The sequence below is a fragment of the Panthera onca genome, chromosome C1, assembly GCF_046562875.1.
Source record: "Panthera onca isolate mPanOnc1 chromosome C1, mPanOnc1 haplotype 2, whole genome shotgun sequence".
NCBI lineage: Eukaryota > Metazoa > Chordata > Mammalia > Carnivora > Felidae > Panthera > Panthera onca.
Window position 1 is genome coordinate 215,681,676 of NC_138346.1, and position 27,643 is coordinate 215,709,318.

Here is a 27,643-nt window from a genome sequence, read left to right on the forward strand (position 1 = left end):
TCACCCTTGGCCTCTCCTGGCCAACCCGGTCGGCTCCGAACTCAAGACCCGTGGAATCCGAGCAGGACCAGTTACGCCCGACACGCGGGGTCAAGCTGACAGGCCCCGGGGCCAGTGGAGGTGTCTGTCCGGCCCTCGACCCCTGAGCAGATCCTTCCCGCTGGCCTGTGGAGACACCAAGGGGACGCTGGCCTCCCTGCCCCCTCCCAGGGAAAATCAGACAGACGAGCTTGCTTGGGGGGAGGCGGGCCACAGCGTTGGCCGCGCAGTTGGATTCCTCAGGCTGCAGGAAAAAGCGAGCCTCTGGAGTCCTGGGGCTCCTGGAAGGCAGGGCCCGGCAGGAGTTGGGCCATCGGAGCTGCAGGTGCAATCGCGGCCGAAGCCCGTGGCTCAGGAGCGCATGCTTTACCGTGGGGCGCGTGAACCCTCACTGGCTTCTTTGTCCTGCGTTTTTGGTCCTTGGAGGTCTCGGTATCCGAGGTGTCCTTTCCCTGGGTCCTCACTGGGTTCCCAGCTGCCCTGGGGCGCTCTGGCAGCTTGAGTCCTGGGCCCCGGTGCTCTGACCCAAGGCAGCTGCTCCGGTAGCTGCGTTTGCCAGGAACAGCTTCCGAGTCGTAACTGTTTCCTTTTGGCATGTCGGGGACCCAGGCTGCGGAAGCTGTGCCTGTGTCCCCCCACCCCAACCCGGCTCCCCTTACCTTGGGCACCTCGTTACCAGACCAGGTCCCAGTGGGTGGAAGGCACTTGCTTTGCAAACCTTTGCTGACTGAATCACCAGGGCCCCCTTGCAGAGGGAGACTCCGTGGTGCACACTGTCCAAATGCGCTGTGGAGCGGTTGGTGGAGGTGAGGTGCCCTTGGGCCCCCTCCGAGGAGCTGGTCACTACTGTGGCACCTGAAGTGGCCCCCTTTCTCCCTCAAGCCGCTCTCAACCCCGCCTCCCCCTGACCAGCTGTGCCTGCTCTGGGACATCACAGCCCCTCCGGCTCTGGCCCTGGGATTCAGTTGGGGAGGGGGGATCCGCTGGTGGCCTCTGGGGAACCCCTAGGGTGTGGGCACTCAATGTAGTGAATTAATTAAAGATGAAACTTTAAGGCACGTCTTAGAAGACGCTTTCAACCTCATGAGGACAAGCTGTTTAAGGGCTGATGTCTTCTATGTGCCTGGCCACCACATGTCACTCCCAGGTCCCCTCTGCTCCCCTTCTTTGCACGGGCTCAGCTACACGGCAGGGCCACGGAATAGATTTGAAACTCGGTCCTTGCTACCACTCCCGGTCCTGACCGCCAGGTGGCGCTGTCTGTAAAGCCCTGACGCCGCTCATCTGCCGCTCTGGCTGCAGGGACCGGTCGAGGTCCCCGGCCCTGCGATGATGGGGAGAGATGTGTAGGAATGATGTCGAGTATTTTGGAAAAGAACAGACGTTTCCTGGAGTCCGGCAGCCAGGTTGGTGGGTCAGAGGTGAAGGGGCGGGGTGTTCTGGGCAAAGGGTCACCGGAAGAGGTCACAGGAGCAGCGGCAAGATCTGGGGGCCAGGGGCCCCAGTTACGATGGGAGGACAGGAGCCGCTTCTCTTGTTCTCAGCCACAGTCCCCACGCTGGGTGTTCAGTAAACACTCGCTGAGTGGCGATCACCCCGTGGGACGTCCCCAACAGTGACGATTTCTGGCACGGTGGCCTCAGTAGCCCCCTAAAGAGTCCCCCTGAGCTGTCGCTGCCCCCGAGGGTCCCGTGCCCCAAATGTGCCCCATCTCTGGACGTCTCCTCTCCTCCCGAGTCTTCCAGGAAGAGGGTCCTCCGCTGCCCTCCGACCTCACAGCCAGGACGGGGGCACGGCACACACCTGCAGACCCCGTAAACACGACCGGGGGGCAGGAAGGAGCGGAGCGCCTCACCGCACCGCGGGGCCTGGCAGTTGTCAGTTCTGGCACATTCCAGGGAAGCCACCTCCGTTCCCTCGAGACTTGTGGCCCGGTGTGATGGGTGGCGGGGCTGCTGCCTCACCCAGTCCCCGTATCCCAGACCAGGGTCTAGCAGCCTGGGAAGGCAGACACCAGACGGGGGAGGCTGTGGTTTCGTGACTGGCCCCTGGCCCCGCGGGCAGAGGCGGGTGTGTTCACTCCCAAGCAGCAGCAAGCGACGAGAGTCGACGGCTCAGGTTTGCTGGCGAAGTCAGGAGTGTCTGGGCCTCAGCGGCTTGGACAGGGTCCGTCTCATCGCCGGCCCGCAGAGCCAAGGCTTCCTCGCCCTTTCCTCTTACGGCCAGGCCGAGACAGGCTGGGGGGAGGGACCGCGGCGGCCCAACGCTCGCTCCAGAAACATCAAGCGGCGTGAGGCTGGAGTCCGAGGCCCCTGGTACCAGGGTGGGACCCTGTGTGACCTGGGCCAGGCGGTTAGTGTGCTTGTGTCGGGGTCCAGGTCGGTCTGCAAGACGCAGCAGAACTAGCCCCTGCCCCTCACTGGGGGAACGGGGGGGCGATGAAGCCAGAAGACTGAAGAAGCCGCTGAGCTCGCCACACGGCCTGGGCAGGACTCCGGGGCTCGTGAGCAGTGGCCACTGTCCTCGCCGTCCTCACGGCTCCTTTTCGAAGCGAAGAGAGCGATTCTCTGAGATGTGGAAACCCAGCGGGCGTGGCTCTCAGCGGGTCCGGGGCCTCCTCGAGGTTTGGATCCTGTGGCTGCTCCCACTGCCATCTGCTGGGAACAGACCCCAAGGTCAAGGGCAGCGATTCGGGTGCTGGCCTGAGGGCGGCCTGTGCTCTATGCCGCCCACGGACTCGGGGCAGATTCCCACGTGTAAGAGCAAACCTCTGTTTACTTCGAAAGTTCTAGGAAGAAGGCCCGAGGCCTGGCCAGCCAGGAGTGGGAGGGGAGCCTCTCTGCTTCTCACAGATGTGACCATTCGGGACAAAACCAGCCCAGACCGCAGGACAGCCAACTGAAACCACCTATTTTAAAAAATCTAAAGGTCTTGTAAGCAATATCAACGTGGGGGAGGAGGAGTCTGGAGTCTCAGGAAAAGCACGGGACTAACAGGAGGCCCAAAGGAATTGTGTCACTTAGAAAAGTCACCCAGGGACGCCAGCAGGGCTCAGTCGGTTGAGCGTCCGGCTTCGGCTCAGGTCACGATCTCACGGTTTGTGAGTTCGAGCCCCGCGTCGGGCTCTGTGCTGACGGCTCAGCCTGGAGCCCGCTTCAGATTCTCTCTCCCTCTCTCTCTCTGCCCCTCCCCTGTTTGTGCCCTGTCTCTCAAAAAATAAATGCAAAGAAAAAGAAGAAAAGAAAAGTTACCCAAATTCTGTCTGCTTCACCTACACACTGAACAGGGAGGATGAGACCTACCTCACTTAGCTTGTAACTACCAAGGCTAAAATGGCATGTCATGAAGGCACAGAGAGAGGACTCACTGATTCCAACCAGGGTGGGCTGCACAGAGGAGGTGGCGTTTTAGACGGAGCTAAGTCGACTCAGAAATTGATGGGCAGCGAAGAGGTAGAAAGACTTCACCTGCGGGGAGAGCGTGGGCACAGGCACAGAGGACACCTGTGGTGGAGAGGGTTCTGGGGCCGCAGCACAGGAGGCTGGAGCCGGACAGAGGCGATGGGCTTGGGAAGACGGTCAGGGCCCAGGTGGGGCACGAGGAGTTTCGAGCTGGTTGCTGAGGCTCTGGGAAGCCAGAGGCAAGGGATACACTCGGGCATGTTTATGGCTCCCCCAGCTACAGGGTGGAGGTTGGGCGGGGAGGGTAGACTGGAGACAAGGAAGCGGGCAGAGATCCTGGGCCAGAACTGGGGCCACGGAGAGGAAGGGCCTGGACTTCTGGGACCCAGAGGAGCCTCCTCAACTCCAGGGGGCAGCAGGCAGGGCACTGAGGGAGGCCTGGGGGAGCCCATGGCCCTCACGGGGAGGTGGGGAAGGTGGCCCACAGAGGGCTGGGGGTTTCACGCCTACTGTCCCTGCCTCGTCGGAAAGATGATGGGAGACGTTAGCTGCCAGTAAACCCCAGACCCTCCTTGGCTGCCGGCGACGGCCCCAGGACCCTGTTGCTTTTGGGGGACTTGTGGTCCGTGTCTCCTGTGTCCCCCAAACACAGGGAGCGTGCAGTGACGGTGCGGGGGGGGGGGGGGGCCAGGCCCAGTTCTGGGGCAGCGGGCCGGTACAACAGGGACTGGCCACGACCCCCCCCCTCCCCCGTCCTGGCGCACACAGCGCCCACGGCCTGGAGAGAAGAGCCCACCCGGCTGCGAAGGGAAGGGGCCCCGGCCGCAGCTCGGGGCGTCGCGTGGTGGAGTGACAGAAGCCACGTGGCGAAGGACCTCGACACTCACAAGAAGACAGATGCGTCCAGGTCCGTCGGCTGGAAGACGGTGGGTGCAGGTGAATGCGTCGAGTCAGGGGCGTCTGCCGCTGCACCTTCCCGGGCCTCCCGCCTCACCCGGCATTTTACAGCCCGAGCGCTTTGGAGCCTACGGTCCCTCGAACGCATCAAGCAAGCTCCCACCTCGGATGTCGGGTATCTTCCCCTCTTCTCCGGGGCGCTGCTCCCGCGGCATCTCCAGGGAGAACGGCCCCCTCTCCCTAGCTCGCCCGCTCCCCGACCCCGTCACCCCACCCTCCTACCCTGCTCGCCTTCTCCGCAGCACTCACCGCGATCCTGGGGCACAGACCGCAGTGTGCGGCCTGCTTCTCTTCCTACATCAGCTCCGTGAGGGCGGAGACTCGCTCGCAGCTGGACCCCAGCACCTACCACTGCCTGAACACCCAGGGCACTCGATGGGCATCTGTAGGGTGGACGGATGGACGGATGGGCGGGTGGACGGGAGAACGAACGAGCGAATGAACGAACATGAGGCCTTCTGACCCGAAAGCGTCTGTCCACTCTGACTCCGCTCTGGGACGCAACGTAGTTAGATCAGGCTCTTCGCACCTCCGTGCTATTGGCACGTGGGGCTGCAAAATTCTTCGTTGTGGGGGCTGTCCTGTGCCCCGTAGGGCGTTTGGGGCATCCCTGGACAGTGGCACCCACCTGGGCGGTGACAACAAAAAGACCTCGAGACCATGTTTTCGGGGGGCGGGGGGGCCTGCAAAACCGCTGCCAGCTGAGAACCAGTTACGCCTTTACTGTCCGTGAGCGACTCTCACAGCTCCCTCCCCCAGAGTCCCCATGGAGAGCAGCCCGTCCCCCCCACCCCCGCCGCCAGGCGACCTCTCCACCCCTGGGAGAGCCACAACTAGAAACTGTAGGCGTTCCTGCTGCCATTTATTGTTTTGTCACGTATTTACATTCCGCAGGAAACCTGTCCCGCGTCCGTCCACCAAGGCCTTTTGGTTCCTCACTGGCCGGACTGCTCCAGACCCCCAGGCGCAGGCTTGAGGCCAAAGCCGGGGGCTCGGGGGTGTCAGACGTTCAGCAGGAGGGGCCGGTGCTCCTCCTCGGTGGCGTCGCTGGGAGGGATTTCGTAAATGACAAACAGGGAGGAGTACAAGCAGCCCAGGAAGGACACCAGGCTAGAGAAATACATGACCCCGTTGGTGCTGCCCACGGCCGAGGTCAGCGGCCCCAGCACCAGGGACACCAGGATCTGGGCCAGGAAGTACTGGCAGCTCAGCAGGGAGATGTCCACGCCCATGCCCCGCCTGGTGCCGTCCGCACCGGACCCTGCAAACTGATCCAGAAGGAGAAACACGTCAGCGGGACACCTGGACAGCAAGGGGACCTCAGCCCCACGTTTCCTGCAGGCCCAGGGGACCCAGCGGGCTCACATTTTCCAGCGCCGACGTGCGCAGGGAGTTCAGCCAAGAGTTTGATAATATTTGTGTTCAGAGAGATGACAGCAACGAAAAGAATCCGTGACTAACAAGAGTGGAAGGGCCGTGTTCCCACAGGCCCGGGCGGCACAGAGGCTCCCTCTGGCTTGGAGATCCTGGCCTTCCCCGGCCTCTCCCGGAGAGACGGGCACTCCACGTCCCGGCCCGGCCCCCTCCCCAACCTCTGGCCGCCACGATGCCTACGCCACGCTCGGAAATACCCTCTCACGGTCGCCGTGCCTGGTCCTTTGGCACTCGGAGGCCCCGTGGCCTCCACGGTGGGCACGTCTCCCTGCCTCCCACCCGTGCCCCCCCCCCACCCCGCCCCGGTGCGGGGAAACTCGCTCCTTGAGCGGGTCTGCAAGGGTGACGGTGGGAGGGGACAGGGTGGGTCCCCCGCTGCTCCCCCAGCACAGGCCACCCTCACCCACTGAGGGCAGATGACGCCACCCCCACAGACCGCTGTGCGTGCACCGCCGGGGGGGGGGGGGCCAGCGTGCCGGGCCCGCCTCCAGACGCGGCCGTGGTTGCCTCTGGGATATTGCCAAGCCCCCCTCCCCGGGCAAGGCTGTGTCCTCGAGGGGCTGTGGAGGGGCCCCTCGTGTGTCCTGGGGAAACTGTGGCTCCCGTGTCTACACACGGTTGGCAAGGCCACCGTGGTGGGGAGGTCACGGGTTAGCCCCGAACCTGCAACGGAGCAGAGACTGACAGGACTGTGAGCATCTAGGAGACCCTAGAGCCAGAGTCCCAAGGCTTTGAGCAGCGCGAGGGCGGCCCAAGGCTCTGGGCGTCCCTTGCCGCCGGGTGGGGCAGCCTGGCGCCGGCAGCTGGCCCATCTGTCTTCCCAGTCAGGGGGTCTCCCTCCCCTCTTGGTCCCTTGGGTGCCGTTGGCGCCGGCTGTGGCGGCTCTGCAGGTGCCGGCTGGATGTTCGGGTCGTGCACGGGGCTCACTCTCCAGCCGTCACAGCCTCAGCCCTGCCCCAGGGCAGGGAGAGTGCAGACGGGCCACTGCCTGTCCGAGTAGCTGGGAGTCCAGCTGCTGGCGGAGAAGGGGCTGGGAGGGGCCACCGCGACTACCACCCAGAGGCCCCGGGTCTGGCCCCTTGTAGTGCCTGGGTCTCTGGGCCGATTGGACTTCTCACAAAAAATACTGTGCTCAGAGCCGGCCCCCACTGAGTTCATCAGAGACACCAAACTCCTTACAACAACTCAGGATGCCTCCTGGGCCGGGCCTGGGGGAGGCGGCAGAGGCCCTGAATGAAAAGGGGGTGCGAAGAAACCCAGGTACCAAGGTGATCTTTTAATGCAGCATTTTAAAATCTCAAAGTTACCGCAAAAAAATCTTGGATGGGAGCATTGTCGGCCATAAGAAGGAGTGACGGACACACTGACGGGCCACGCACCTTGAGAGCCTGATGCTGAGTGACAGAAGCCAGACACAGAGGCCCCGTGTACGTGATTTCGTTTACATGAAACGTCCCGGACAGGCGAGTGCACAGGGGGCACAAAGTCAGCTCGTGGTCGCGGGGGCAGGGGTGGGGGTGTGCGGTGGAAGGAAGGGGGATGGCTAATGGGTGTGGGGTTTCTCTCGGGGGTGACGAAAATGTTCTGAATCGATTGTGGTGACAGTCGCACAGCTCCGTGGGTACATGGTATGCCTGAAAGGGGCGGACTGTATTGTGCGGTGTGTTCTAGCTCAGTAAGGCTGTTAAAGGAAAATCCGTGCTGAACACAACATCAACATTTTATACAAAGGCAGGGTTCGGCTTCCTTCTTTACCCTTCTGCCTCAGACTCCACCGTGGCTCGGCACGGTGCTGCGACTTACCCGGTCTCTGCTTAAAGTCCTGCTACCGCGTTCAGTGCGGGGTTTCGGCACCAATTCCCGTCTTTCGAAATACTGCGTTCTCCTATCATTGACCTTGATCCCTGAGTTTTGTGTGTCCGAGGCAAGCCCCTGCTTGCCTCACCTGAGGCCCCGGGCGAACGGGTGACCCCGAAGCCTGACACTGGAGGACGCAAAGGGGCGGGCCTCCCCTTCCTCCCTCCCCGCTGCCCAAGTACCGCCACGAACGGGGCGGCTATGCGCTCAGGTCTGTGCCCTCTGCTGCCGGCCACTTGACGTTCTCAACGTGTGAACAGGCCCCTCGCTTTCACGGTGTAGCTGCTCTCAGGCTCATTTCTCGGGGTGCTCAGGGGGTTTCTCCAAGGAGCTGGGGGGTGGGGAGGGTGTGGAGGCCAGGCCCAGGCCGGCCTTTACAGGACCCGAAGCAGAAAAACGGAAGCACTTACCTTTTTGTTCTGGTAGTAATCGCACAGAAGCGAGTAGGGCAGGGTGCACAGGGTGGAAAATAAAATCCCGTAGGTTATGCAGAGCGACAGGACCACGTACAGGTTCCTGGACAGGGTGGCGAGCCCGGTCCCCAGGCCAAAGGCCAGGTAGGCAATGAAGTACAGTGTGCGGATGCTGAGGTATTCTTCTAGCTTCTCGAGAATAGCTGCGGGCCAGAAAGGAGGGTGAGCAGGGGCACCGGCCGGTGGTCCCCGGGACTCTGCTTCCCTGGGCCACCTGCCCCCGGCCGGCCCTCCGGCTGGCAGGCAAATTGCCCCAGGCCAGAAAGCCCGCTGGGGGGCCCAGGGTATCAACAGGGTGGTCTCGAGCCCCCCCAGCACTGCTGCAGGGGCAGGGGTCTTGGGCCGAAGCCCCACGGGGGCCCGGGGTGCGGGACGGGGAAGTAAAACCATTCTGAGGACAAGCCCGGCCGGCGGCCCGCCTGGCACCGCCTGGAGCTAAGAATGGTTTTTGTATTTGCAAATGGTTTTAAAAACAATCGAAAGGAGACAGATATTTTGTGACACGTAAAAATCATATGAAATTCCAATTCCCGTGAGCGCAAAGGAAGTTTTACCGGATCTCGGCCGTGAACACTGGTGAGACAGAAACATCTCGTCCGAGGCGGCTCCGAGCCACAGGGGCGGAGCCCAGGGGCTCCCCAGGGGCCACGTGGCCCGCGAGGCTGACCTCGCCCACCATCTGGGCCTTGACGGAACACGTGGGCCCACGTGGGGATGGAATTTGCCCAGGCCCCCCGCTGGGATGGTACCCGGCACCCTGCAGGGACCCAACCTGGCTTCCTACGTCCCCTGTGCCCGCCAACGCGAGCCTCAGGGTCATCTCGGCCTCTGGCCTCGGCTCTCCCCACCTGCCCTCCGTTCTCCTGCCTCTCCCCTCCCTCTGGACCGGTCGCCCTGAAACTCCACGTGGGAAGGGTGGGGGCGGCAGACAGCACGCCCGTCTGGGGGCGACGTCGATGTTGGGGCCTGGCCCCCACTCTGCCCTCGCTTGCGGGCCTGGCCTGTCCGCCCGCTGGCTTCCTCGGGTCTCGGTGGACACCCGGGCCCTGCCCCGCCGCCCGGCCGACCCCGACGGCTGTTCCACGACTGTGTCCCCCACACCCGGAAGCCACGCCTGTGGTTGCAGAGGCACAAGCCTCCCTCCACTCGGCGTACGACCCCGCTAAAGCCATAACTCCCATGGGGGGCCCCCCACCCCGCTTCTCCCCCCCGCCCCGGGCGGCGGGTACCTGAGTAGAAGGCGGCGCTGAAGGCGTAAATGCACATCCCCCAGCAGCCCATGGTGACGCCGCTGTTGTATTTCTGATATTGTTCCGACGTGTGCGGGGCTTTGGGGTCTCCCTGAAACACCACCTCACCCATGAAGTCCGTGTAGAAGAGCAGCATTCCCTCGAACGACAGCCACCCTGGGAGGAGGGAGGGGCTCGTGACCACCGGCCCGGACGCTAGCGTGGCCCCGTCTTTCCCCAACAGGTGGTTTTACTGATCGTCAAAGGAACACAGCGCCTTCGTCGCTTGGAAACTTAAAGAAGAAATTACCTATAGCCTTGCCACCCAGAGGTCACTTGACCTCTGTTAAGATTTTATAAGTTCCCTTCTAGCCTTTTTGAAAGCAAATACGCATTCTTATAAAGGTCATGATCTTGCAGTTCATGGGATCGAGCCCCGCGTCGGGCTCCGTGCTGACAGCTCGGGGCCTAGAACCTGCTCGGGATTCTGTGTCTCCCTCTCTCTCTGCCCCTCCCCTGCTCACACTCTGTCTCTCTGTCTCTCTCTCAAAAATAAACATTAAAAAATTTTTTAATTATTAAAAAAACACAGCTCTGTTGTTTGAAAGATGCTATTCTGTTCTTTCTCTAAAAACATTATTGCCACAAGGAAAGCGAGTCCCTCACTCCCTCTAAATGCCTCATCCTGTTCCCCACTCGCCTCTCTGCAAGGGAGGCAAGAAACTGCCCGTGGAACCGCAGCCACAGGCATGCGAGGGGGGGCATTTAACTGAGAGAAATGCGTCAGGAAGCGCAAATGTCGATACGGGCCCACTATCGCCGAGGAGACTGAGGGCCCCGTCAGTTTCATCTTCAGTGGCACAAGGGGGGTGGCATTTATTGGACCTCTTGAACCCCAATAATTATCATGCACAACTTCCTATGCTATTACAATTCTTCAATAGCCCTATATTAATGGCAGCAAAATATTGCACAAGGCGGACACGCCATTAATACATTTAACCCCTCTCCTCTCCTATTGTTGGTTTATAATTCCCGCACTCCCTGCCCCTGCTTCCCAGCTTCTGGCTATTATAAATCATGCTGTAATTAATACCTGGAACATAGATTATTTTTTTCTTAAGGAGACTTCACGCCCAGCACGGAGCCCAACGCGGGGCTCCAACCCACAACCCTGAGATCAAGACCTGGGCTGAGATCAAGAGTCAGACGCTTAACCAACCGAGTCACCCAGGTGCCCCTGGAACATACATTCTTAATAAAATTTCTGAGGATGTTCTTGCAAAGAATACCAAGCCACTGGGCCACTGGGATAAAGGTTATGGGCATTCTCAACATTCTTGGCTGTTGCCGGGGCGCCTGGGTGGCTCAGTTGGTGAAGCGTCCGACGTCGGCTCAGGTCATGATCTCACGGTTTGCGGGTCCGAGCCCCGCATTGGGCTCTGTGCTGACTGCTCGGAGCCTGGAGCCTGCTTTGGATTCTGTGTCTCCCTTTCTCTCTGCCCCTCCCCCAGTCGGGTTCTGTCTCTCTCTCTCTCTCAAAAATAAACAAACATTAAAAAAAAAGATTCTTGCCTGATGCCAAATTGCCTTCTAGAAAGTCATCCTGATTTATGGCCCACGATGTTTGAGAGCCTAGAGCATCTCAAATGCTTAATCAGCCTCAGAGGCTCAACGGCCCTACAGCAAGGAGGTACCACACGGAATGAGGTGAGAGCCAGGGCTTTTTCCGTGGCGATCGGAATGCCAAGGCCGGTGGGTTCAAGGCCGGTGCCGGGCACAGGCGGGCACGTGTGAGTGTCGGCACACATGTCCATCCCGGCTCTGAGAGCAGGACAGCAGTGAGGCTCAAACGGGCTTAAGACACAAGTCCCTCCAGAGGCACCACTTCACCGTGAATTGTCCCAGGAGCTTTTGGTAACGAGAATCCGGGCTCCGTGGAGACCCCGCGTCCCGCTCGGGGGAAGGGGTGCGCCTCGATTCGGGGCTACCTGGCCCTTCCTGGAGAAAAGCCCCCTCGGGCAGCCCCATGCCACGTCCTGCCCTTGGTGGCATCTCAGGAGTCCTGAACTCATGGGAGATGACCCCCAGCCCGGGACGTGGCGCTCTGGGAGGCCGGCGGGGGAGGGAGCGGCCCGGGCCAGAGGGCCGCGTCCCCGCCACAGAGCGAGGCGGGGACACGGAGGCACCGGGAGGTCTGCCAAGAGCTCACCCAGGAAGTGGTTGACGCAGAGATTGCGAAGCGCCTTGGGCATGTTGCAGATGGTGACACACAGGTGCCTCATGGACAGAGGCTGCCCCGACGGCTCGCTGGAGCCCGCCAGCTCGCTCTCGTACTTGACGCCGTTCAGTAAAATATTTGCCACCTGTGGAGGAAGCCACACAAACCTCCTCAACGGAGCAGCACGTCGTGGCCGCCACGCCGAGGCGCGGATGTCGCCGCGACGAGAAAGTGAATCAGAGACACGCGCACGCGGGGGCCGTGAAGGTCCGCCTTCCCGGGCGGGGCCAGCGGAAGGCCGAGCGCCGCCCTGAACGACAGGGCCCACGTCAGGCCATCTCTTCTGGGACGTGGCGCAGCTGGGAACAGAGCCCCGTGTCGGGCGTGCCCCCGCCTTGGCCCCAGGGCGGGAGATCTATGCCACGGAGCGCGAGGGAACACCTCGTCGGACGTGAAACACACTTGAAATACAAGAAATATGGGTCAGTTCAAATCCAGACGGTACAGAAGTCCCTTCTCTTCCGCAACAGCGGCGGGTAGAAGACTTCTTGCCCGGTGAGTGGGGAATCTGTTTAAAACTCTCTATCCACACGGAGGCCAAGTGAGCAGGTGCAGGGAGCGGACACGCTTACCTCGGCCCTTGGGGGGCGGGGTGGGGGGTGGTCTAGATTTCTCTCTGGGGCCCGGGAGCACCGCTCCCCCGGCAAACGGCAAACACGCTCGCTGATCCGGTTTGCGAAGTCCTCCTGGGACGAGAAGGTGTCAACGCCAAGGTCGCCCTGCCTGGGCCGCTGGTGTAGACACCAGCCGGGTGACCTAACGGTTGTGCGAGCAGCGAGGGGCGGGAAGAGACGCCCTCCCGGCTCCGGGCGGGACCTCGTGCTGCGGTCAGCTCCCGGACATTCCAAGTGGGGACGCCGAGGAGGCCAACAGCCCATGGCACCGGCCCCCCGGGCAGCCATGCCCACCGAGCTTGTCACCCGTTTCTGCCGGAGGAAGACCACTCACATCACACTCGTGCCCACTTGAGGCTGGGCGTGTTTCTATTTAGCTCAGGATTCTTCCTCTCCTCGAAGAGCTGACTCACAAATTGTACTACACCGAGGACGGAAATAGGAGGGATTCAAGTGAGATTTTCAACCATAACTAAAGAGCTGTATCTAGAAGGCGGTTTGCATTTTTTTGTTTTGAAACAGCATAGGCTGGTCGGGGATCGACAAAAGGTCTGACCGATTGCTCCGATGTCATCAATGAACGAAGAGAACGCCCTTGACCTGGGCGATTAGAGAAATCTCTCTCTTCTGACAATAAGGGGATGTCCTGACCCTCTAGTGACTTCGGGTTCTTCGAACCTTTCCCAGATCTGGACCCTGGAGATGTGCTCCGTGCTGCCCACGGGGGAGCCTCGAGACCTCCCCTCAAGGAGGCCACGCACCTGCCCAGCACCCTGCCTCGGGGCGAGAGGACGGTCGCCCTTACGAGACGATGCAGACCCACGAAGACTGACTAAGCCCTAGCGCCCCGGAGAAGAGCAGACCAGACCCACAGGCGCACTCGAGGACTGAACAACGAAGAGAAAAGGAACGGCCGCCTCGACACGTGTCTCCAGTCCGCCTCCCCCTGAGTCAGGGAGTCCGTCGGTCCTCCCGGGCGCACAGAGGGGCCGCCTGGCCGGGGGACAGCCCCGTGTGGGTGCACTTCACGGGGACACGCAGCCCTGCCGTCAGGCGGACACGTCAGCAGGCCACGCTTCCCAGCCACCCGGCCTTCAGGACGGCCCGCCGCCCTCGCGCCCGTGCGGGCTGAACATGGTTGTACGGGGCTCCTGCCTGGGAAACTCCGAGTTCTTACTGACATTCTCGCTCACCCTTGGCACAGGCGGGCCGCGGAACTATTATGTGTCCTGAAACTGACGAAATACCTTCCTGTTATTTCAAGCAGCCTCCTCAAGACAACGGAGCCTGACGGCGGTTAAAATCCCGCCTTATCAGCCGGTGGCCCTGCAGCCGATCCGACGTGTACTAAGCACAACGCAAACAGCCTTCCGGAAGGTTCTCGGCCTGCACAGACCCTGCCGCGCGCTGCCTTTTAGAATGCAGAATCCTGAGAGCTTCTGGGGCGGCCGGCGGAGGCCGGACGCCGGGAGAGGGACGCGGGGAGGGCCCGGAAACGCCTGCCAGGTTTTCCGTTCGGTGTCCACCTTTGCGGGAGACTGGCGGGCAGCAGGTTCGCGCCGCCAAGGAGGGGGGTGGGTGTGGGGGGGGAGCAGGAGGGGCTGCAAATGCAGATGCTCGCAACAGGCTCACCGCAGCCTCGTCCTGGCCTGGGTGGCCTTCAGGCAAACGTGGCCGCATCTCAAAGGAGTGTCCCTTTAATGGTGGCCCGTGTATTAAGCCATCGATGGGCCCGTGACAGACACCCTGAACTCCCTCGTGTGGGGTGGGGGGGGCCGGTCTCTTCACCGACGCGTGGGGCTTGTCTATTTAGATCCGCAGACCTTCTGATCCCCCCCAGCAGGGAGGGCTCCGGATGTCTTTCCAGAGTGACAATCCCTCTCCATCTAACTGGGGGCTGGGGGGCGGTGGACAACACACAGTGACAACACACGCTGACCCGTGGTCCCCCTCACCCTGACTTTTACCTGCTGACTGAAGGTCACGTTCCTCCTCCGGCTGGTTTCGGGGCCCCCTCCTCCGGCCACATCCGGGATGGCCAGGGTCTGGGGTCTCTTCAGGATCCCGGCCGATCGCGGTTTGGGGGCGTCCAGGGAGCCCACCCTCAGCACGTCCCCGTCGGGGCCGGCGGCCAGCGCCACCTCCCGCCTGTCCCCGAGGCCGCGGTCCTGGCGGTAGAAGCCGTCGGGGGCCCGGGGGAAGCTGAGGCTAATGGCCTGTGGCGGGGCGCTGCTGGGGATGGCCAGGTAGTTGTCGTGGCCGCCCGTGAAGCAGTCGATGAGCACGCTGTCGATGTTGGAGGTGGCGAAGGACGAGGCGAACTCGTTGATGCCGGTCAGGGAGCCGTCCCTGCTGGTGAAGCTGCCGTACTTGGGCGTCAGGGGGCTGAGCGGGGAGATGGGGCTGGAGAAGCTGGCGTACAGGCTGGTGGCCGGGTGGCAGGGGAGGGGCTCGCCGGGCCCCTCCTCGCACAGCATGGGCGGGGAGGGCGGCAGGGGGAGGCTGGGGCTCTTCATGGTGGCCTTCTTCTCGCCGGGGGGCCGCAGGGGTCTCTCGGGGATGCTGACCAGCGTGAGGACGGTGGTGATGCTCAGGGTGACCGCGGTGAAGATGTAAATGACCCTCAGCTGCCCGCCCAGGGCTCTCCCGAAGCTGGTTTTGTCCCAGTGGATGCCCCCGACCACGTACCCGAATCCTCCTCCGAGGCCTGCGGAGAGAAGCGGGGTTAGGTCCCCGGGGCCGGGAAGGCCCTCAACGGTCACGGTTCCAGACCATCATTCTGGAAGAATAAGGATCATGGTTCTTACTCAAGTTGCTTACTCGTGTGTGTGTATGTGGTGGGGGAGGGGGGATCACGTGGCCACCCTGTGTCTTGCTCGCCCGATGCCAGCATCCTCATACACGGCCACCATTAAGAGTCACCCCCAATGGTGACCGAGGACGGCCACCCTGGTGACTAGCTCTCCGGGTCAGCGGGCCACCGGGACACAACAGGGCTGCGGGAATCCGGTCCTTTCCTCTGCTCCCGCTTGCTGTATCCCAAGGCCTCCGGGAACAGGTAAAGGGCAAACTGATTTGTGCAGCACAACGTTAAAATGCAGGCAATGCCGCGTTGCAGCCGGCCCCCGGCACGGCATATACTCACCTCCAGAAAGTGCTGCTCCCCCTACCCCCCAGCTCCCCCCACGTCCCAGCGCCCCCCCGGGCCCCTTCGCCACTACATTCTGGAGCCCGTCTACTGGTTGGGAGGCGAGTCTGTTTACTTCTGCTGCTGAAGAGGAACCTGCTTCCCCGCAGCGTGTGGGCTCTCTGGCTGCCCTCCGCGTTGGGGGCAAGCAGCCACTTTTTTTTTAATTCTATTTTTAATTAATTTATTTTTTAACGTTTATTCATTTTTGAGACAGAGAGAGATAGAGCATGAATTAGGGAAGGTCAGAGAGAGAGGGAGACACAGAATCCGAAACAGGCTCCAGGCTCCGAGCTGTCGGCACAGAGCCCGACGCGGGGCTCGAACTCACGGACCGTGAGATCATGACCTGAGCCGAAGTCAGACGCCCAACCAACTGAGCCACCCAGGCGCCCCTAGCAGCCACTTTTAAATAGTAACTCTTTTTTAAAAAAAAAAATTATTAATTTTTCAGAGAGAGCAGGGGAGGGGCAGACAGAGACAGGGACAGAGGATCTGAAGCGGGCTCTGCGCTGACAGCTCAGAGCCTGGAGCCTGCTTCTGATTCTGCCTCCCCCAGTCGCGTTCTGTCTGTCTCTCTCAAAAATAAATAAACATTAAAAAGAAATTAAAAAAAAAAGAAACACAGAGAAGGAGCTATTGAAAAACTGGACAAAGGACTTACATGTCTATTTAATGTCTGTTTCTCCAAAGAAGACATACAGATGGCCAATAAGACATGGAAGGATGCTCAACTTCACGAGCATTTAGGGGAATGCCAATCAAAACACAACGAGATTCCACTTTACACCCATCAGGATGGGTCGTATCAGGAAAAAAAAAAAAAAGAAAGAAAAAAAACAGAACATGACAAGTGCTGGCCGGGAGATGTGGTGACATCGGAGCCTTTGTGCTTTGCTGGTAGGAGGCAAAATGATACAGCTGCCACGGGGCACAGTGTGGAGGTTCCTCGAGAAATTTAAAAGAGAAATACCGTAATTTTACTTCCGGGTTCGTACCCCAAAGAATCGAAAGCAGGGTCTTGGAGAGTTATCTGCACACCCGTGTTCGTGGCAGCAATATTCACAGCAGCCGAAATGTGGAAGCTACCCCTGTGTCCATCAACGGGTGAGTGGATAAGCAAGCTACGATCTGTACGCACAACGGGATGTTATTCAGCCTGAAACGGGAAGGAAATTCTGACACCCGCTACGACACGGATGGACATTACCGGAAGTGAGATAAGCCCAAACCCCGCACCGGTCCTGCCGAGACCCCTCCAGAAGTTCCCTGGACCCACAGCCACACGGGTGTATGAATAGAGTCCGGCAGTGGCATTTTCTAGAAGAGGCGACGGAGGCCCGGACAGACTGAGCCGTCTGCCCCCGTGTCACACAACAAACAGGAGGACACCGATTGAGGCCTCCCGCCCCTCCGTCCGGGTCCCGCACGACCCCGTCTTGTCACGTCTTTCCCTTGACGCTGACAAACACCTTCCACCTCTATTTTAACTGGGATTGTCTTAGTCCGTTTTATGTTGTAACAGGATACAGGTTTTGTATTGAGAAAGCTGGGAGTACTGATTTGTATGGGATAGTTTGATAACCAAAGAGCACCCTGAATTCTCACACTGCTCTGCGGTGAATTCTCTGGAAGTTTTCACCTGCCCCGTCGCTGAGCCCATTGGTGATAACCCTCAAAGCAACAACTTTGAGTGGCTGGACCCACCAAGGTCCCAGCTGAGGCTGAACAAGGCGAAACTCCGCCTTCTTATTTCAACCCTCAGGTGTGAACAACCGACCTTTTTGTAGTCTAGATGGTGCCATGATTTTGCAGGGTTTTTTGCTCTGTTTTGTGTGTGTGTGTGTGTGTGTGTGTGAGACATCACCATTTAAAATGGCCCCCATGTGTAGCGTTGATGTACTGCTGTCTCTTGTTGGTAAGTTCAAGAAAGCTGTGATGTGTCTTATGAAGAAGTGTGTGAGATGAGCTTTGTTCAGGGACGTGTTGCAGGGCTGTCGGCCATGCGCTCAATGGCACTGAATCTGTGATATACATTCCAAGGGTGTCTTTAAATAGAAACACATAAAACAAGTTTAGGTATTGATTGGTTGATGAAAATGTGACCAGAGGTTCACAGGGAGCTAACCCTGTACTTTTCCTTGGGGCAGTGACTCGGTATTGGCTAATTCAGGGTTCATGGCAACTCTGTAGAACGTAACTACTCGAACGATGAGAATAAAGTATACATAAGGCTATATACACAGTTATGCACACACATTTATAGCTATATCTATAGTTCGTACACATATATGCATGTATCAGCATTATATATTATTACTAAAATATATCATTTGAGATATATATTTTCTTCTTTTTATTTTATTTTATTTTTGAGAGAGAGAGAGAGGGAGTGGGGGAGGGCCAGAGAGAGAAGGAGGGAGAGAATCCCAAGCGGGCTCCGCGCTGTCAGCATAGAGCCCGATGCGGGTTCGAACCCACGAACCGTGAGATCATGACCGGAGCCGGAACCAAGAGTCGGCCTCGTAACCCACTGGGCCCCCAGGCGCCCCTGAGACATACATTGTCAGTCACCTCAGTGGTCATCTGCATGTGCGAGTTCAGCCCCCCGTCCCCCCGCGCTGTGGACACCTACCCGCCAGGAGGGCGTGGATGTTGAGGCCGCGGTCCTGGTCGGCGGGGCCGCACACGTCCATCATGTAGGCGTGGCTGGGGTTGTCTGCCGAGTCCGCGCTGAAGTCCACCAGCACGACCCCGCACACCGTGAGCAGGAGGCCCCACTTGTGGTTGTCAGCCGAGTCGGCCAGTGCCGCGCCCAGGTCCCTGCCGTTGAGCAGGAGCGAGAGGCCCAGCAGCGCCCCTGCGGACAGAGAACCGACGTGACCGGAGGAAACGCGGAGCAGCCCGGGGCTCGAGTCGAGCATCTTTAGGGCCCCGGAGAATTCCTCTGTAATCAAACTTCAAGCAGAGCCCATCGGAAAAGTCACCCGCAGACTCACCATATATATATATATATATATATATATTTTTTTTTTTTTTTTTTTTTTTTTTTTTTTTCGGCTTGGGTCGGGGTTTTTTATTTTGTCAAGCAGAGCAGGAACGACATACACGTTATTAACTCACTCTTAAAAAATCAAAGTGATGTATTCTCACAGTGACCTCGGGCCAGGCTAGGGGTGCACCCTGCCCCCACACCCGAGAAATGATCTGTATATCCCTGCTTCGGTCACCAATGGTCTAGGTTTTGCTAAGAGGAAGCAGTTGGGGCCTTTTTTCCTTTCCTTTCCTTTTTCTTTCTTTCTTTTTTTTTTTTCCACTTTATTTCAATTCCAAAACGACAGACCTATAGCCAGGACAAGAATGAAAGGGCGTCTCCTTCCAAACCTTGAGGTACATCGGTCACTCCAAGCACCCAACAGTGGCTGCAGTAGGAATCCTGAAACAGAGCAGGCCAGTGGTCATTGCTGGGGTCCCCACGGCACCCTGGGCTGGACAGTGAGGGCGACTCATCACACCCCTCAAACACCTGCACCCCTGCGTCCCGGGGCAGCAAAAGAACAGACGGTAAAACTCGGAGTACACAGCCCTAAGCTCGGAAAACAAAAGACAGAGTCTTGGGAAAGCTCAGCTTCCCCCGCTACATTTTCTAGTCAGGCCCCCCCTAAGGCCCTAAGCAGCCATGACCTTCCTTGGGAATCCAAGAAATTCCAGGACCCCCCAGCCCCAAACCACAGGAAGCTTTATCGCTTGGATCCTCCAATGACAGCTCCGTGTAAGATGGTGGGAATCCTCGGGGTCTGCGAAATTCCTGTTCTGTAGTCTGGTTTCGACAGAGTCCCTTAAAATATGGGGTGTGACGACGACCATACCTGTGTTCTCCCACAGCCCCAAACTAACGAGTGGAACTTAACTCTCGTTCCTCCCTTGGCCCCTGGGGACCCTCTAGCTGCTTCGACTCGGGCTTCCGGAAGCTTCCAGAGGTTTCCGGAGGCCATCCGCCATCGGGGCTGAGCTGGGGCTCACCGAGGATGGGGCTGATGAACCACACCAGACTGTAGAGCTGGTCGGGCAAGCCCATCTGTAGGAGCACGGGGGTCACATATGCCGTCTCCATGGCATAGCTGAACTCGATGCCGAAGAGAATACAGCCATTGAAAAGCAGCTCCCGGAAGGACCTCTGAGGGTGCAGGTCCCCAAAGTCCACCAGCTCGATGGGACATGGGGTGTTGGGGGGCGGGGGCGGGGAGGGACGAATGTACTTCCTCCTCTTGGGGTGTCGTTTGAAGTTGTTGGCTCGGTGGCTGATGTGCCGGGTCACGGACCCCGTGTAGCCGGAGATCTGAGACCTCCAGAAGTCCTGAGGAGCCAAAGTGGGGAGCAGAGCCTCTCCCGGAGGGGTGCCGCTCGCCGGGGGGATCATCGTAGGGGGGGCCGGTGCGAGTGCCTGCGGGGAAAGCCCGTTTGGGGGCGACGGTGACTCACCAGGGCCTCCACCACGAGAGTTGATTTTTCCAGGTGGATCCCTCCCACCACCGCCCCCCCCCCCCCAAGCTGGCACCTGCTCGTCCTTCTCATATGAGAACGGATGAGTTCACGGTGCAGAACCCTTAGAGTCAAACGCTGTGCCCCCCAAAGTAGAGCCTACTGCTTGCGGGTGATGTCACCGGGCCTCAGTTTTGACTCAGTGCAGCTCCTGCTCAGGAGACCAAAGCTGACGCTGTCCCCCTGCCCAGAGGGAGGACCCCAGCCCTCAGGTCCCTGCGCTGAAGTTCAAGGGGACCGACCCCGCCCCCTTGGCTCCACGAGGAGGAGTGGAAGCAGCCAGGCTATTTTAGGACCTGCAGCCCATTCTGGGAACTATTTTTGCTTTTCCCTGCAGGTCCCAGGGGAGCCCCGCGGCAGGGACAGGCTCGGGGCAGGACCCACCAACACACACCCTGAGTGCACGGTCAGGGGACAGTCCTTCCTTCGTGAGATGGAAAGTCGCAGCGGTCACCTTGCCTAACGCTTACGTCTACTCTTCCCAGGAGGCTGGGGCCCTTGCCTAAAAGCAGATGCATGAATTTAATTCAAGGCCTTTCCTTACAGCACCAATGGATGAGTGAATTTGTAGTCAAGTCAGGAGAACGGAGACTTTTAGCATGTTTGAAAATGCTCTCTTTAAAGAAATAAACCAAACGCCCTGAATAGGAATACAATTTACCAAAAAAAAAAAAAAAAAAAAAAGTGAGGAACAAAAAGAAGCAGGGGGGTGAAAAATGGATCCCCACCCCCCGCCGCCCCCACCCATCCTCAAATCATTTTTTGGAGCAATCTTCACAACGCCCAAGCCCCAGGTAGGAGTTAGCAAGGGCGCAGCCTTCTTCCCGCTCCCTGGGGTTAGTAGCAATCTGCCACGCAGAGACCTGTTCCTGGTCATGTTCCTGGTCCTTCACTGCTTTGGGATTAATCTAGATTGTCCTTCACTGCTTTGGGATTAATCTAGATGTTGAAAGAATGGATTCCAGTATGATGACCTGTGCATTTTGGCCAACGTCAATTTTACTAAGCCTAGGGAGAGGAAGGCTACCAAAGTCGGAGGGAAAGAGGCAGATAAAAACACAAGAGGGCACCTTCTAGGATTACGCCCGGCCTCTGGGACAGCTCACCCCATCTGCCTCGCAGAAAAGCAACTGCCTACATTTCCTTTGAAGTCCTTCCTGAGAAGCAGGTCCCAAACTCAAGACAACGCCCCCCAACATTGACCAACTTCCTGCCAAGGACACTTGTTATTTACCAAGATAAATATTATAAGCTTTTTTTTTTCAAAATTACTTTTTAAAAAATGTTTTTATTTATCTGAGAGAGAGAGAGAGAGAGAGAGAGAATGAGCAAGGGAGGGGCACAGAGAGAGGGACAGAGGATCCAAAACAGACTCTGGGCTGTCATCACAGAGCCTGACACGGGATTCGATCTCACCAACAATGAGATCATGACCTGAGCCAAAATCAAGAGTCGGACGCTTGACTGAGCCACCCAGGCACCCCTTTCAAAATTGCTCTTAAGCTTTAAAAATGAGGCCCTTATTTCTGACGTTAGCTCACCGCCTTCCATCACACCGTCACTAATCCATAACTTCCTTATGAAGCTCTTCAAAATGCCTCATCACTCCAGATTTGTATCCTAGACTCCACCCCCTACCCCACCTGCTCAGGGATTATCTTCCTTCTGTTCAGAAGACACGAACAGCGGAAGTGATTTTCTTTAGAGACACCCTGGCAGGATCCAGAGCACCGTGTTAACCCACCGACCCATCCGCCCACCCACTTATCCACCCAACCATCCACATGCACACCACACATCCACCCCATGATCTTCTTTCTAATCCACGCACCCACCTTTCCAACATGCATGCATGCATGCATCCACCCTTCCAAACATCCACTCTGATCCATCCATCCATCCATGCATGCATCCATCCGTCCATGCATCCATCCGTCCATGCGTCCATCCATGCATGCATCCATCCATCCATGCATCCATCCGTCCATGCATCCGTCCGTCCATGCGTCCATCCATGCATGCATCCATCCATCCATGCGTCCATCCATGCATGCATCTATCCACCCCTACCCATCCCCCACTCATCTACTCATTCACCCTTCTACCCATCCATTCATTCACCAACCTACCCATCTTCCCATTTGGCTGGGTACTAAGTACCAAGACACTGAGATCAGAGAGACAAAAGAAAGACAAAGCTCCTGCCCCTGAGTTGGGTGGGAAGTGGAGGGAAGGAGTTCTAAGCAGTGGGAACCACCTGTGTAAAGGAGACGTGTGTGCAACAGTTGGGCACCATGTCAGCATGGTGGGGGATGAGGCCACTGGGAAGGGATCGGCTGACGATGCAGGGCCTTGTGGCCCTGCTAAGCGACGGATTTCACACCGGGATGACGGGGACGGATATACCCAGAGACCCAGTCTCCTCTTGCCTCTGTGGCTTATCTTATGGCCTCAGAAAAATCCCACGCTATGTCCAAAACAAAAGCAGATATACCTAAGAACCATGTAGGCAGGTAATACTTCATTAAAAACATGATCCACTTATGACAATTAAGTCAAGCTTTTTTTTGTTTTTAAAGCTAAACTTCTTGATTGTGCTCTTCCTATTCTAGCTCAGGCCCTTGGACATAGTAAATATTCCAGAAAAATCTGTCCTTTGGCCAGTCTTGCCTTTAAAAACCCAGGTGGCTGTTAGCATTCTCCGGGGCGTCACTCTCTCATTAAAACCACAGAAACCAAGCGCCCGTTGGAACACCACTTAATCAGACCATCTCTTTGAAAGTCAGAAGGAAGACCTTTGGCACAAGTGTGTGGGGAGCTTGACCCGACCCCACCCGCCCGGTCATAGCCCCACATCCACGGCAGTGACTAACTCCCTCTCTGCCGCTCCGCCATCGCTCTTTCCTATAAGCATGTTACCCCCATAGAGTGAACTTAAGTGCACGGGCATTAGAAGCCTTGCCTTTCATTTTGGAATGAAGAACCATGGGCCACCCTGGAAGAATTTCAGATTCAAACCGCATATAGTAGAAGCATATTTTTGAAAAGCGGAGACTGTTCAACCTTTCTTAGAATGAACTCTGTGGATAACCCATGTCTCTACCTGTGAGGTGACCACTTCACCACCACCTGCCCGCCACCCCCAGCTTTAAAACACAGCCTGCAGCCTGTCCTAGTGAAAGGGAGACCCTAACACCCCTGCCTTACCGCCCACCCCCCGGCATCTAAACCAGAAATGAAACCTGGACTTGAAAAAGTCTTCCCTGATTTTCAAATTTTGGGGCCAACGTTACTATTTTCATTTCAAAACTACATTTACTAAACGCTGTCCGTGAAAGTTCATTCTAAGAAGAATGTTTAAAATTAATTTTTGAATGTTCTAAGAAATGAAAGTGAAATTTAAAATAATGAAATAGAATTTGGATACATGAATATCAATATTTACCAATCTTGCCATCTCGATCACATTATATGAGCATTCAGTCCAAAAAAAATCTATAGGTCTATACTTATATCTATATGTCTATGTCTATATCTATATCCTCTCCCTGGACCCACAAAAGTTATATACTGGGCCCACTGTGCTTCTAGAATACAAAGGATGTTTCAAGTAATGAATCCCTCAAACTGTGGAATGGGAAGATTAAGTGGCAAATGATTCAGAAACATAAACAATGCCCATGCCATTTGAATGCTGAAAGTTACCCTACTATGAGCCAAATGATTTCCTCATTTCTTTCTCCTCTTCTTTATCTGACACAGGTTTCCCGCCTGGGGTCACACGGGGCCACATCCCTTCCCCGCTCTCCCTTCCGCCAGTTCTCAAAGTTAATACTTGAAGGAACCATCCCCAGGCCAGCAAAGGGCTGCGTGGACCCAGGGGGTGTATTTAGCGAGCTGGTCACTGAATTGCGGCCATTCCTCACTTTTGCTCTCTGGAATTCCGCCCCTCCCTGACAACCAACTGATCCAGAAACCCCTGGTCAGGTGCACGCCGAACTTGGGTTTCATTAGCACCTGATTCTCCTTCCCTATAAAAGCTGAAAAACATAAACATTATGGTAACCCCAGAAATAACCCGAGAAGTTTATTGATGAGGTTGGAGTGAACTGAATTGCTGTAAGCCTCCTGTTTCAACCGTGGCAAGAAAGCAGAAACCCTGGGCTGTAAACTCATCATAAACTCAATCCTGGGATGCTGACAGAGGTCCTCCCATCACCCCCTGCCAGCAAGAGGGTTCAGCCTCGGGCGGGAGGCAAACCGGAAGCTGATGACACCTGCCCAGGTGCCCCGGGATCAGGCCTCCGGCACCAATAGGCACCGCGCAAGCCTGGGGCAGATCCCAGCGTGTGCCAGGGTGGAATCAATCCTGTCACCCAGCGGCCGCCCTCCTCTGGGCCGGGGGTTCCGCACCCAGGGCGGGGGCGAGGCCGGGGCTCCCTTTACAGGTCAATCAATTAGGCATCAAGGAAGAACAAAGGTCTCCGTGCCAACCTCCAGCCCCAGTCGTGGCACTGTGACCACCCGGGGGTCGGGGTGGTGGGTGGTGGGGGGGGAGGGGGTGGCCTACGCCGCGTCGCTCCGGCGCAAAGCCCGGCAGCTGTGCGGGGGGCGCGGGAGGAAATGGGGGTACCTGCGGCTCGAGACAGGAGGCATCCCCTTCCGAGGCCGGGCTCCCGCCTGGCCCGCGCGCAGCTCGGGTCCCCGCCCGGCAGCCCCCGGCCCGCCGCTGCGGCTGCAGCATCACCCCGCGGGGCGGGGCCGTGACGTCACCCTGCATCCCGCGCCGCCCGCGGCCCCGGTACCCGCAGCGCGTCCTTAAAGCGGCACCGCCCCGCCTCGGCCCGCACCCCTCCCGCCGCCGGGAAAGCCCCGGGCCCTCCACGCGGGAGAGTACGATCTCAGTTTAGGGACGGGTTGGTGGAAGACGGAGATGTTAACACGATGTACTGCAATCTCTTCCTAGGCCCACGAGGGCTTCTTTTTATTATTATTACTGTTATTCATGATTATTTTATAGAACACACACTCATGTTGGCTGATCCTTGAAACCACCGGGTGCTGCAGGCGCTGTGCCCACTGCACAGAACGGGTAAGTCGGTCCCGCCTGCAACTTCTGTACTGCATTCCCCTACGCCCTTAACTTGTACCAGGGCCTTCTCCGCGTCGCGGTTCTAGGGACTGGGGTCACAGCGATGGCCAAAACAGACCAAAGTTCCTGCCCCTGTGGCGCAACATCGTGGACAGGGAGAGCCACATTAGTCAAGACCAATATCGCACGTCCGTGATGTGCCAGAAAATGGTAGCTCCCCAGGGAAGGAGCCGGGGACTGTGGGGCTGGGGAGGGGGCCCTGTTGCCGGCTTCTTTTAACTTTTAAATATAATTGGCCGTCAAGTTAGCTAACATGCAGGGTATACAGTGTGCTCTTGGCTTCGGGAGTAGACTCTCCTGGTTCACTGCTGATATACAACACCCAGTGCTCATCCCAGCAAGTACCCTCCTCGGTGCTCTTCACCCATTTTCCCGGCCCCCCCAAACCCCGCCCCCCCATCAACCCTCAGTTTGTTCTCTGTATTAAAGAGTCTCTTACGGTTTGCCTCCCTCTCCGTTTGTAACTGTCTCCCCCCGCCCCCCGCCCTTTCCTTTCCTCCATGGTCTTCCGTTAAGTTTCTCAAATTCCACATATGAGTGAAAATATATGATATCTTTCTGTGACTCACTTTTTTCGCTTAGCATGATACCCTCCAGTTCCATTTTTAAAAAATTTTAACATTTATTTTTGAGAGGCAAAGAGAGACAGATCATGAGTGGGGTAGGGGCAGCGAGAGAGGGGGACCCAGAATCCGAAGCAGGTTCCAGGCTCTGAGCTCTCAGCACAGAACCTGATGCAGGGCCCGAACTCACAAACCATGAGATCATGACCTGAGCCGAAGTCAGACGCTTAACCGAATAAGCCACCTAGGTGCCCCTTTATACCACATCTTCTTTATCCATTCATCAGCTGATGAACATTTGGGTTCTTTCCATAATTTGGCTATTATTAATAGCGCTGGGATTTTATATAAGGTTGTTCATGAGTCCTTACCTAGAAAGTGACATTTGAGGGGAGACCAGGAGGAGGCAAAGGGGATATTAATGCTGGCATCTGGGGAGAAGGTCATGCCAGGCAGAGGAAAGAGCAGGTGCAAAGGGCCTGGGGTAGAAGTGAGGCAGTCTGAGTCAAATAATGATAGAGCAAATAATTACACAGCCTGTAGTGAAATTATAACCACAGAAAATACTATAAGGGGAAGCATGTGGCCCTATGAAAGTTTTTAATAGGGAGAATTTGACCTCATTGGGAGGCTCGGGTCTTCCTTGAGGACAAGTGACACTTGGGACGCATGTTAAAGCCGAGTAAAGAGGGCAGCGTGTTCCAGGCAGAGGGGTCAGCCGGTGCTGAGCTCTTGTGACAGGAGAGGGCATGGTGACTGAAGGAACCGGTGGGGCTGGAACGCAGAGGCCAGGGTTGATGGGGGCTGGAGAGGCAGGCTGGGCCCAGCCTGCGGCCCCGTGGGCTGCTGTCATATTTTAAGAACAAGGAGAAGCTTAGAAGTGTTTGATGCAGAGAAGTGGATGGCCTGAACCGTGCTCATATTTTGCGAAGATCATAGAGCTCGGATTGGAAAGTGGGTCAGAGGGGACCCGGAGACCAGGTGGGAGGTTCTAGAATGGTCCAGGTGGGAGAGGATGAGGTTGACGGCAGAGGGACGGAGGTGTGGGTTGGTTGGGCACTTGGGAGGTAAACGCAACAGGCAGACTGATAGATTGAGGATAGGGAGTGCGGGAAGGAGGGAGGGAGGTGCCGAGAAGTTTCTGGCTCAGGCATCTGGACCAACTGCAGGTTGGCGGGTGGGGTGAGAGTCGCGGGTTGGCCTTGAGACAGAATGAGTGGGAGGCATCCAAGCCGCTAGAGGTAGGGGGTCTGGAGCTCAGAGATGGGTCCTTGGAGAGTCACCTGCATACCAGCCGTGGACAACTGGCTCTACCTTTTTTTCCCCTCTAAATGGGAGTAATGGTTTGGAAAAACACCACCGTGTTTTGCTAGCTTGCATTTACACCCAAATGACCCGCTCTCTCATTAGCAGAAAGCTCACAGCTGCGACTGACAAACCTCAACGTCTCAGGGGCTTTGCCCGACAAACGCTTAGGTGGGGCTCATGTGAAGGCCACAGGGGTGTTCCTGATGGGTGGGGGACGTCCACACCATCATTCAGGGACCCAGGCTCCTTCCATCTTGGCTCTGCCCGAGACAGGCTTGCAAGAGGGCCACATTCCATTCACATGCCGTTGTCAGCCACTCAGTGATGGGACACACCCACCAGCGCGGGAGGCCAGGATGCGTGGCCCCTGCGGGGGTGGGGAGGAAGTGGGTGTGGGGGGAAGCTGGCAGGCAGCTGCTTTTCTGGCCTTTTATCAGCTGGAGGAGGGTGGGGGAGAGGGGAGGAGGGGGGAGGAGAGAGGAGGGAGGAGGGGGAGGGCGGGGCCGCTAAGAGAACAAAAGTTGATGGCTCATTTCTGAGGTTCAAAATAGGGATTTTGCAGCAAGAGAAAAGGCTTGGAATCTAGGCATTGTGGAGGGGAGAAAA

The 27,643-nt window shown here is 57.6% G+C and overlaps 1 protein-coding gene across 1 annotated transcript; it reads right to left on the reverse strand.

Moving 5' to 3' along the window:
* Nucleotides 1-5,242: 5,242 nt before the first annotated feature.
* SLC45A1 (solute carrier family 45 member 1) lies at nucleotides 5,243-24,798 on the reverse strand. Its single transcript, XM_078452470.2, has 9 exons — nucleotides 24,648-24,798; nucleotides 19,496-19,916; nucleotides 18,816-18,908; nucleotides 18,108-18,332; nucleotides 14,253-14,992; nucleotides 11,603-11,756; nucleotides 9,391-9,567; nucleotides 8,099-8,304; nucleotides 5,243-5,665 (listed from the first exon to the last, which is right to left on the reverse strand). Exons 1-9 carry the CDS (start codon nucleotides 24,792-24,794, stop codon nucleotides 5,399-5,401), a joined length of 2,430 nt encoding a protein of 809 aa, XP_078308596.1. The 5' UTR covers nucleotides 24,795-24,798; the 3' UTR covers nucleotides 5,243-5,398.
* Nucleotides 24,799-27,643: the final 2,845 nt, after the last annotated feature.

Coding starts and splice junctions, on each gene's coding strand:
- SLC45A1 (XM_078452470.2), bottom strand. CDS start 24,794: ATGCAGGGTGACGTCACGGCCCCGCCCCGCGGGGTGATGCTGCAGCCG. Junction 8,305..9,390: donor CAGCGCCGCCTTCTACTCAG/GTACCCGCCGCC, acceptor TCTGGCCCGCAG/CTATTCTCGAGAAGCTAGAA. Junction 5,666..8,098: donor ATTACTACCAGAACAAAAAG/GTAAGTGCTTCC, acceptor CTTCTGGATCAG/TTTGCAGGGTCCGGTGCGGA.